The sequence below is a fragment of the Medicago truncatula genome, chromosome 5 (assembly GCF_003473485.1).
Source record: "Medicago truncatula cultivar Jemalong A17 chromosome 5, MtrunA17r5.0-ANR, whole genome shotgun sequence".
Taxonomy (NCBI): domain Eukaryota; kingdom Viridiplantae; phylum Streptophyta; class Magnoliopsida; order Fabales; family Fabaceae; genus Medicago; species Medicago truncatula.
The window spans coordinates 38,470,788-38,483,106 of NC_053046.1; the positions used below are offsets into that span (position 1 = coordinate 38,470,788).

Here is a 12,319-nt window from a genome sequence, read left to right on the forward strand (position 1 = left end):
CTTCATCTTCTTCCTTTGAATCTTCATCATATTCTTTAAATAAATAAAAAATTCTAATAAAATATATCTCCAAATCTCGTGAATTAATGTTATATTCATCTCAAATCTTCTTTTAAACACAAAAATCAAAATCCTAATTTCACAAATGTTGCAAGGAGGATGGTGGAGGCTTAGTCACTAGCAGAAGAGTTAGGCTTTACGAAAGTTAAGATTGATCTGTAAACAACAAAATTGCTCTCAATTTTGGGGTTATTTTTATGCCGGGTTTGAATAGAGTTAGAAAATAATAATAATAATAATAATAATAATAATAATAATAATAATAATAATAATAATAATAATATACGGTGTGACAAATTTTTTATTTTTTATTTTGCGATGAAACTAAATCTCTTCTCTATGGGGTTTTGATTTTTGTGTTTAAAAGAAGATTTGGGGTGAATATAACATTAATTCATGATATTTGTGTAGAATTTGTTCTGATTCAATGAAGATGATGAAGATTCAAAGGAAGAAGATGAAGATGATGAACATCTTCATCATATTTCTGGATTTTTTTTTCATTTTTAATAAAAATATATTTTAAAAAATAAAATTATGTTTTTTTTTTAAAAAAAAAAATATGAGAAAAAGGATGTATATGTGCTTTTATAAGAGATAAAAGACCTAAACGGAAAAAAAAAATAAAGATAAAGGACCAAAGTGTTACAAATAAATAAGATAAATGACCTCTAATGTAATCATGTCTATAATTAAATAAAAATTAAAAGTTACCTTATGATTATAATTGATTGTTTTTTTTTTTTGAAAAAATTGACTCATTTATGACATTTAATGTTGTCAATGTATATTACATTTTGATTGGCTGATATCATGAGAGGGTAAATACCCTCTAAACAAAATAGGGTAATCTAAAAGAAATCTATTATATAGGATATCGTTGGATATGTCTCGATGAATATTTTTAAAATATTAAATTTTTATAATTTTAGCTAGTACATATTTAAAAATATTTATGATAAAAAATGTGCATCAGCATGTATGGAACACTCAACTAAATGATATATTTTGGGATGGAGGAAGTACTATCAACATGTCATAAATAAAGCCACCTACAAACAAAATAACATCTTGAATGTTTACATGCCCACAAAGTTAGTATATATGTTAAAACCTGAAGAAAGTTAAATAGAGCTTACATCTTAGGTATACATACAGTTAGAAATGAATTGGCTTGATGAAATCAATGAGGAGATCGAGAACAACGTTCCTTCAATTGCCAATGAGAGAGAACAATGGAAGAAACATTCAATTTACAAAGTACCCTCACAACTCACGGAGTTGAACGAAAAAGCCTACGTGCCCCGAGCAATTTCATTTGGACCTTACCATTATGGGAAGGAGCATTTAAAGCCTATGGAAGAGCACAAGCATCGAGCTCTTCTTCATTTCCTAAAGAGGTGTGGAGAGTCCTTTAAATCGATATTCCAAAAATTGGATAAAGTGGCTCAAGAGTTGAGAGACTCGTATAAGTCGCATGATTCAATTTGGATAAATGACACATCAAAATTCATTCAAATGATGATTCTCGATGGTTGTTTCATTTTGGAATTTTTGAGAGTTAACGTTGATTCTAATACTCCTACTGACTATGATGAGAATGATCCCGTCTTTGGTGAAAAAGGGAAATTTTATTTGGCGTCATATATTAAGCGTGACATGCTTATGCTTGAGAATCAAATACCTATGATGGTTCTTCATAAATTGATCCAGCTTCAAATTGACGGTGATGAGGAGGTAATATTTATGACTACTTTTAGTTCGGTCTAGTCAATTTTCATTACTAGCCAGTAGACTCTATGAACTCAAATATACATATTAATATTGACTTATAATTATGTAAATTTTCAACACATGTTTTAGATATTTATTGGATAACATTTTTTCATATTTAATCTATTTTGTCATTTAAAAAGTATAAGAAAGATAATATAATTATTACATATTTCTTTTAAAATATAAGCATCAATAATTATAATTATTGTGCTACTGAAAAAAGAGTTTTTCTATTCACACCCTATATATTTCTGGTTACACCCAATTTTTTTAAAAAGTTTTTGATAATACTAAAATTGTCATTTTATATAAATTTTCTTATAATCTTGATTTCATTCATTGTCACTCTAAAATTCCACTCTCTTTCACCCACCAATGATCAAACAATCCTGATGTTTAATTAATTTCTATGGAAGATTAAAGAGTGAATCAAAACATCTTTCATTCATACTCGATTGCATATAAATAAGTGAATTTTTTCTTCTTTTTCAATAACGCCGATTTCAATTTTCTTCTTCTTGTTCAACTGCAATGTACGACAGTTTCAGTTTTACATTGTTGAGGTTAACTTAAATTCAGTTTAAGTAGGTTCATGTAAACTTAGTTTACATAATCTACTTAAACTTAGTTTACATAACCTCCTTAAAGTGAGTTTAAGTATGTATACATAAACTCAGTTTACATGACCTACTTAAACTAAGTTTACATATACATACTTAAACTGAGATTACGTCGAATCATTGAACAAGGTTGAACTTTTAGATGTACACTTAAACTCGGTTTACATGACCTACTTAAACTGAGTTTACGTATGTACACTTAAACTCAGTTTACATGACCTACTGAAACTAAGTTTACATGACCTACTTAAACTGAAGAGGGATTTTAGGGTGTAACCAAGAAAAAATGAAGATGCTTTTTGAAAATTAAATTTTATGGAAGGGTAATTTTGTCATTTTGGGGTGCAAGCAGGATTAAACTGGGTGTAATTAGAAAAAACTTCTCATAAAATGTTTATTTTGAGGTGAAAAATTCAAATAAAAAAAAGGGGTTAATAGAGCTTTACCCCCTATAATATAGGGTACTTTTGGTTTTGCCCCCTGTAATTTTTTTTTTTGATTCCGTCCTTGTAAAATAAAGATTCTTCAGGATTGCCCCCTAACTCCTATGACTCAGCAGAATCTCTTACGTGGCGCTGATGTGGATATTTCTTTTTATTTTTCATTGGCCGCATGTATAATTCATTTAACACATCATATTCAATGAAAAAAAAAACCAAAAAATAAAATATAATTAAAAAAATCTGAAAATTAATTTTTGAAAATTTTAAAAAAAAATTCAAAATAAAAAGTTCAAAAAAATCTGGAACTTAATTTTCAAAATAAAAAAAAAAAACAGAAAATATATTTTAAATTAAAAAAGTTCAGATTTCTTTTCAATATAAAAACTATGGAATAAAAAAAAGTCTAAACAACGTTTTTCAAAATAATTTTTTTCCATAATTTTTTATGGAGTTTTCTGTCACTGAGTTTTCATGTTTAATTTTTTATGAAGTGAATAATTTAAAAATCGTGATACTATTTTAATATTAGAGGGATAGAAAAGTAATTTAGTTTTAAAATCTCTCCCCTCCCCTTCCCTCCCACCATTTGAACCAAACATATATTTAATTGAAATATCTCCCATTCCTTTCCCTCCTCTCCATTAAAACCCCTCACATTCCCCTCCCCTTTTTTAAAACCCCTCACATCCCCTCCCCAAACATATATTTAGCAAAAGCAAAGCAACTAATCGTGCAAGCCGTCTACCCATTCATACAAATAGGCAGACGCTCCACCAAACGACCATTGATGGTTAGATAATATTCCAAAAATAAAGTATAATCAAATGAAAGTAAAATGAGAAATTCATTTTCAAAAGATCAATAACACTTAATTAAATCATATACAATGAATTACCACATCAACGATAATCATCAAGTTTACAAGCATAATTCAGGCAATGCATACAATTCACCTTTTCACATATTCGTCAAGTTTCGCCGATGCACATAATCACCAATTCACATAGTCAAGTATGACACAACTCACCAATTATCAAGTGCATGCAATGTTCTAGGCTCTTCTAAATACATGTGGTACCAATTGGATTCCGGAGATAATTTTACCGTATTGAATCCACACCCACGTAAGAGTACCAATTAGTTCAAAAAGGGGAGGGGATGTGAGGGGTTTTAATGGAGAGGAGGGAAAGGAAGGGGAGATATTTCAATTAAATATATGTTTGGTTCAAATGGTGGGAGGGAAGGGGAGGGGAGGGATTTCAATCAAATATAGGTTTGGTTCACAAGGGGAGGGGAGAGATTTTAAAACTACATTACTTTTCTATCCCTCTAATATTAAAATAGTATCACGATTTTTAAATTATTCACTTCATAAAAAATTAAACATGAAAACTCAGTGACCGAAAACTCCATAAATAATCATACAAACTTCTGACAAGATATTGTGTATTCATAAATAAATAGAGCACTGATTTACAAAAATATATTTATAAAATAATCTAGGAAAATGTAAAAATATTAATGAAAAATTATTGTTAGAACTGATTTATAAAATATATTTATAAAAAATCCAGAACAAAATTTGTTGATAATGTTTTAATATACAATACAATTAAAAAATATTAAATAAAAAAAAGAGAAGTACAAAAAAAAAAGAATTATCGTAAAATAATATTAGAAGAGAAGAATATGTGGTTATACTTAAAAAAAAATGACGATATAGGCACGTTAAGAAAAAGGGTAATAAGCAATATATTGAAAACACTTCAATTTTTAACAAGGAAGATTTTGTCATTTATAAATAAATATAAGGATAATTATGTCAATGTAATTAAAATTGCATTAACTCATTTATCTTTCCCTCCCCTCTCTTCCAAAAAACTCCAATTTGAGGAGGAGCAATAAATGAGCTTATGAGGGATTTTGCTCCCCTTCCTCTCCCCCCTTCTAAAAAATGAACCAAACACAACAAATTTAAAATATTCCCTCCCCATCAAAACCTCCGAGCCAAACAAAACCTTATATTTAAGGGACAGAGAGAGTAAGAAATTATTTATTTAGAAAGTCAAATACTTAAATTTTCAATGCTTTGAATATATACTTCGTTAGGTTCTTAAATAGTATACTTAAGTTTCTTAAATAGTATACTTAGGACTCTCATTAACATGGTCCTTATTAATTATACTAAAAGAGAGTAGTATTCATCCATTGTAGGGTTAATATCGTTTTTGGTCTCTGTAATATTAGCGAAATTTGATTTTTGTTTTTGTAAAAAAAAAAAATTAGATTCTATCCCTGTAAGCTCATATTCCTTCCCTTTTGCTCCATCATTTAACCACGTCAGTAATTCTATCCCTGTGACGCACTGACAGTGTAATTTTTTTTTGTTTATGTAATTAATTGGTTTCCATGTGACTTTTTATGATTAATAATGATTTAAATAAAAGAAAAGATTATTAAAAATTAAAATTGATTAAAATAAAATAAATTTTTCATTTTTCTCCTTCATCTCCATTCATACCACTATCAGATCTTCATCTTTCTCAATTTTCACTCAACTTTTCTAATTCCTCATCTCCATGTCCATCCCTTTTTCTCTTCAACCCAAAACTTAGGAAATCTTCAAAATATAGTGTAACATCCTAAACCCTTAAAGTGATAAATCTCGCAAATAATACATTCATTCAAGGAATTTAGATGAAACATATTCGATTAATCTAAAACACGCATAAATAATTTTTCAAACATCACATCAGAATAATATCATAATATCTCATCAATACATAAATTCTCCAAAATAGCCATGTCACATGTATCATAATACATCACTAAATATAAATCTCAAATCTCAACATACTGAGTAATAATCTCATCAAATCATGAAACATAAATGATAAACGACTGGCATCTTAATCAGCTCCCTAAACTAAGACTCCACAAAAAAGAGACGAGGTAGGTCCAAAGCTAGTCCACAAGCATACTCACAAGCAAAAGCAAAGCAACTAATCGTGCAAGCCGTCTACCCATTCATACAAATAGGAAGACGCTCCAGCAAACGACCATTGATGGTTAGATAATATTCCAAAAATAAAGTATAATCAAATGAAAGTAAAATGACAAATTCATTTTCAAAAGATCAATAACACTTAATTAAATCATATGCAATGAATTACCACATCAACGATAATCATCAAGCTTACAAGCATAATTCAAGCAATGCATACAATTCACATATTCGTCAAGTTTCGCCGATGCACATAATCACCAATTCACATAGTCAAGTATGACACAACTCACCAATTATCAAGTGCATGCAATGTTCTAGACTCTTTTAGATACACGTGGTACCAATTGGATTCCGGAGATAATTTTACAGCATTGAATCCACACCCACGTAAGAGTACACCTCCACTTACGTATTTCACTAACGCAATATAAAAGTACACGTCCAGTTACATTCGTCATAAGACTCAACATGACTATGAATGCATGGACTTCAAGTAAGACTCGACACACTACAAGAAATTTGTCCATTTGCCAAGGATTTTGACAGGGCCTTGAAACCCCTGACAAATTTTCGAGGAGCAAAGCCAGGGGATGACCCTGGGAAAACGACTTCAGAAAAAGTGAGACACAGTTCACGTAAAACAGGGGTTTAACCCTGGCAAAAAGAAACAATCCTTGGCAATTTATAAGCGGGAAAATTGAAATTTAAATAGAGACAAGAGCACATGGGAGTGGCAGAGAGTGCAAACCATTTGTTTACTTTTTCACTCTTTTATTGCTTATTTTTTTTATTGAAACAAATACAAACAACACGCGGTTATCTTTCCTTCATTTTTTGTATCCATTGATTTGGTGGATCATACAAATACACACATTACAACATTTTCTTTTATCACTTGTTATCTCTCCAAAGTCCAAAGAACACAAGTCCAAAACTCATAAAGCTTGCCATTCTTCCTTTTTCCTTCTTTAGTAAAAGGCGAAAGAATAGTTCGTTATGTGCTCATCACACGGCTCCGTTCCTTCTTCCTTCTTATAACCGAACCACCATTTTTGGTGCAAATTTGAGCCCCATTTTCACTGATCAAACAAAGTAAGATCGTTTTCTTCATCCCCTCAACGAGAGCTTTCTATTGGTCCCTTTAGTTTCACCACATGAAATTTTTTTGCGTGACCCATTTTCCCCCGCTGCGGTGCAATCATACATAGCCACGGCTCCGGAGTTTGCAGCTCCATTGTTGTGTTCTCTTTGTTCATGTTAAGCCATCTATTATTTAGCTTACTCATTTAATTCTTTAATTTTTCTAATTTGTTGTTGCAGACCAAAACTTATGTTTTTGTTTAAGATGAAAAATCTGTTATTTTGATATAGATTGAACTACCCTTGTTGTTTAATTTCAACATCATGTTCATTTTGTCAATCTAAAGCAAAAAGACCCAATTTTCATTAATCCTTAAGTTCCCCTTCTATTCCAAATCCAAAAATTAATAAACCATTGAATCAATTGCTCATTTTAATCTTCTATTGTTAATGTTTTTGATATGGAGTGAAGTGACTTTGCTGAAGTTTTAAAGGGCCGAGTTTTTTATTTGAGATTGTTACCACTGTTATTGATAATACATAAATCAAGAAAACCATTTTTCAAAGTAAGGCCAAGTTTAAACTCATATACACCATGTTTAATCATTTTAAAATCATAGTTACAGAAAATAAACCCTAACCCTACCATTTCCCTCGAGAAAAACAAGTTTCGGAAAATTTCATGTTCTTGAACATTTTTTCAGCTAAGTTTCAATTCGATTCACAAAATCAAATTTAATCCAATTCATTTGATGTTCCAGTAGGTTTCTAAGTGAAAACAGCAATCAAGCACATAAAAAAAGCATTTAGGAAACTCTGGATCGACCCCCAGCTGCCCTAGATGCCCAAAATCATGGGTTCTGTCCGGGGCAACTCGCCATGGCAAGCTACAGCTCGACTAGTGAGTTGCTTAGATATGTGCACCCAGATTTTGGGTTTCCTCTATGGAACCCATCAAATTTTACACCCAAAACTCCGATTTTGATCCCCTTTGATCCAAATTCGTCCCCGAAACTTATTAGTTAATATATATCAAAAGGCAATCAAAACACTTACAAACATGGAATCATAACTTTATTTCATCTCAAAATCATCATCAAATTCATTTTTCACCAAAAACTCATATTTTCTCATTTTCATTCAAACTTCACAAACAACAACAACAACAATTCAAACCCCAACAACATACAAACATATATAATCATATATCAAGTGATTAGGAACATGTTTGATTAATAATTACTCACAATCTCATTAATCCGCTAAGACACCAAATAATTACCATATCAAAATAATCACCCCAAGTTACTAGTAACTTACTAAAAATAACTATTCTCACGAAAATACTAAAAATAATATTTCCAAAAAAATATTAATTTACCCTTACTCACCAAATGACCAAAATACTCCTTTGTCTAAAATTGACTAAAATAATACACTTATAGGCTAAAAAATCCACTAATCCCAAATCAAATAAACACAAAAACAAATAAGCACATATCGACACACATAAATAAATAAAATAATTTTAGCTAAAAACGGGTTGTTACACATAGAACCGTCTTCATCCCTCAACCCATAAACTCAAAAATCCAAAGAAAATTGCTTTTCTGACATTGATTTCTTCCTATTGACACAAGTAAATGACCCCGACAATAGTTAACTACCGCTGGCCCAAACGGTAGTTAACTACCGCTCATTTCATCAAAATTTTACAAAGTTTGAGGCATACACACCCATTACTTTTATCTTGCGTGTCTCTCTTCAATTGATATTTTCAGTTATTTATCTCTTGTTTTTCTTCTCTGCTTCTCACCTTCCATTACTTCTATCAATGGTGACAAAAATGAACTCGCCTCAACTCCAACAACATCCAACGTTTTGCCTATGTTTTTTAACACCTCTGCATCTTTGTTGCACACACCATGCGTTGGCTACGAGAAAAATTTTGGATCCAATTTAAGAAGTGGATATGCCAAAGTAGAACATGCATGAATCTATCTCTCATCATCTAGATCTACAACAATAAAAGGCCTATGTTTTACTAACGGTGATGGTAATTTTTTTTTTTTGAGAGAACTAACGGTGATGGTAATGAAAAAGAATTGATTAAACTTTATAATAAAATTTTATAATAGAAATTGCGAGAAAGCTAGCCATAGAATTACGAGACGTAGCATAAGAGATGCTCAATTTCATTTTGACCACCAAGAATTGAATAACACTTATGAAAGTGGGGTGGTAGGTAGCAGCACTGGATGATTGTAAACATAGAATAGGCAGCGGTAGTTAACTGCCGTCGGGGTTCCTCAACGACAGTTAACTACCAGGAGTATTTAATTATTTTACTTGTGTTTTTATGAAGTTTTTATGTTAAAAAAACAATTTTCAAACCCAAAAATCAACAACAACAACTTTCGGCCCAAACACAAAAATTCAACAACATGAATAAAATTCAACAACAACACAAAAAACAAATGCTTCATCATCTTCCATCTTCAAATCTCACATCCGAAACAATTTTCGTCCCTAAAACCCCAGATTTTAGCTCTTCATCTCCCCCCTTTTTCGCGTCCGCCTCTCAACGATCTGGGTTTTTTTCTTCTTCTTTCTGTTACGGGTTGGCTACAATGATTGATAAAGATAAAGAATATGATGTTGTTTAGAAAGGTATTGATAGGATAATGAATTTATAATAGGAGAAATCTATATAGAAGTAAGATCTTGTTACGGTAAAAAACTTGATGAAGAAGCTTTAAAGAGTTGAAGGAAATGAGAAAGATGAAGATTGGGGGCGTGACGTAGAGATGGGGAATGGGAGACTTGAAGGAAATGAGAAAGATGAAGATTGAGTTTTGATTTTAATTCATTTTAGTTTTAATTTGAAGTTATTTCATTTTAATTCTAAAATATGTTTTCAATTGTTTAAATAAATGTAAATCAAAATAAACGCCACATGGAAATAAAGTTAATAATAAAAGAAAAAAATTACACAATCAGCTACGTATGCAGATTCTGCTGACGTGATTAAATGAGAGACCAAAAATAACATAATCTGAAATTACGGAGACATAATCTAATTTGTTTTTATAGAACTAAAACCAAAATTCGCTAATGTTACGAGAACCAAAAACGGTATTAACCCACCATTGTAATACCATTCTATTACCTATTTACTCCTTCCCTAACAAGATATAAACAAAATTTAGTAAAGAAAATTGATGTATTTGATATAAATCAATATTCTTTGACTAACTTTTGTTTATATATATATATATATTGGTTTGTTATAACACACCCACTAGTTTTTATATGGGAGTGTTTTACCAAAGCTACATCTTGAAGTCTATTAACCACTTTTTAGTTATTCACTTGCTAAAATACTCCTAAAAAATAAGTGAGTGTATTTTAGCAAATGCCTATAGGATTTGCTAGAACACACCCACTTGTTTTTTTAGAAGGTGTGTTATAGCAACATACACCTTAAGGTGTATTTGTTAACTTTTTTAGTTATAACTTGCTAAAACACTCCCACATAAAAACTAGTGGGTGTGTTGTAGCAAATCCCATATATACACACACATACATAGAAGGAGTATTGATGTTTATTTATATAGATAGATGCTGATTGATTATGATTATAAAATTGAAATTTATATGAAACATTACAGAAAGATCATCATGAGTTGTTAAATAAGATAATCATAGCGACGTTAAGAGGATTTTCAAATCGAAACGTGGGGAAATGCTTGCATGTATTGGACGTGTACAGAAAAAATGTAATACAAGAACCAAGCTACACAGACACCCTTAATTCATGTCTAGAAGCAAGTGAAGAAGATCATCTTAATCGATCAGCAATGGAGCTCAAATATACTGGAATCAACTTCGAGACAAGTGAAACAATTAGTTTAGAAGTAAGTGAGGAAGATGAAGATCATCTTAATCGATCTGCAATGGAGCTCAAATATACTGGAATCAACTTCAAGTCAAGCGAAACAATTAGTTTAGAAGTAAGTGAAGAAGATGAAGATCATCTTAATCAATCTGCAATGAAGCTCAAAGAGACTAGAATCAACTTCAAGTCAAGCGAAACAAGTTTAGAAGTAAGTGAAGAAGATAAAGATGATATTATAGAATTAGTAATTGAAGATCATGAACATGCTCTTCCACAATCTGCAATGGTTGTTAAAAAGACTGGAATCAACTTCAAGACAAGCGAAACAAGTTTAAAAGTAAGTAAAGAAGATGAAGATCATCTTAATCGATCTGCAATGGAGCTGAAAGAGGCTGGAATCAGCTTCAAGAAAAGCAAAACAAGGAGCCTCAAAGATGTTTCCTTCAATCGAGGTGTTCTTAGGCTCCCAAAATTGGTGGTTGACGACCACACAGAATGCATGTTCCTTAACCTCATTGCCTTCGAGCTTCTCCACGTCGATGGAACCCGTAAAGAGGTAATATCTTTTGTATGCTTTATAGACACTATCATTGACAGTGCTGTAGACGTTGCAATTCTCATCCGAAGTGGGATCATAATCAACTATCTTGAGAGTGACAAAGCTGTTGCCAAATTGTTCAACTCCTTGGCAAAAGAAATCCCAATGGATCGTGAAGGAGAACTTGAAGAGGTGACAAAGAGTATGATTTCTTACTGTAAGAAGCCGTGGAAAAGTTGGCGTGCAAGTCTCATTCAAACTTATTTTAGGAACCCTTGGGCTATGGTGTCTCTTGTTGCTGCTTTCTTCCTTTTTGCTCTTACTATTATTCAAACTATATACACAGTTGGTCAATTTTATCAAAAGGACTAAGCCGAAGAAAATTGTTCTATACACTTCAAACAAAGCTGAAACACATCAGAAAAGACATAAATATCCATCAACAGTTATCTGCCGCCCGTTAAAATAAATTATATTGATAAATTACTCGTGTTTCCTAGCATTGAGTGAAGTGTGAACAACATTTTTCTAAGCCGGAACTCCTTGTCCTGCTAGCAACAAATGACTCTAAGCCGAAACTCAAAGCCCAATTCAGTCCACATGTTTTGCCATTTATTCATTCGGGGGCCTCCCTATTCTTCTTTACTAATTTGATCTATATTTCTAATTTGCTTTTATTTTGAATATTTCATGTATTTGACGCTTGATTTATCATTGTGACTTTGTCTTTCTATATAATGGTTATTCCCTCTAATAAATTGGTTTGGCAAACAAGTAACCATGCATGATTACCGTCATTTTTTTCATTATAGATTTAAATCGATTTCCTCCGCAGAAGATAATCTTATGCAAAACATTGGTAAACACTACTATTAGGACTTCATTTCATGTTTCTTT

General features: G+C 31.3%; 1 protein-coding gene across 1 annotated transcript; it reads left to right on the forward strand.

Moving 5' to 3' along the window:
- The first annotated feature begins 844 nt into the window (after nt 1-844).
- LOC11430608 (putative UPF0481 protein At3g02645) lies at nt 845-12,089 on the forward strand. The gene is made up of 2 exons (XM_003616920.3): nt 845-1,797; nt 10,658-12,089. Exons 1-2 carry the CDS (start codon nt 1,225-1,227, stop codon nt 11,792-11,794), a joined length of 1,710 nt encoding a protein of 569 aa, XP_003616968.2. The 5' UTR covers nt 845-1,224; the 3' UTR covers nt 11,795-12,089.
- The last annotated feature ends 230 nt before the right edge of the window (nt 12,090-12,319 follow it).

Excerpts from the sequence above, each read along its gene's own strand:
- LOC11430608 (XM_003616920.3), top strand. The coding sequence starts at position 1,225 with ATGAATTGGCTTGATGAAATCAATGAGGAGATCGAGAACAACGTTCCT. Across the intron at positions 1,798-10,657 it reads AAATTGACGGTGATGAGGAG|AAAGATCATCATGAGTTGTT; the intron begins GTAATATTTATG and ends GAAACATTACAG.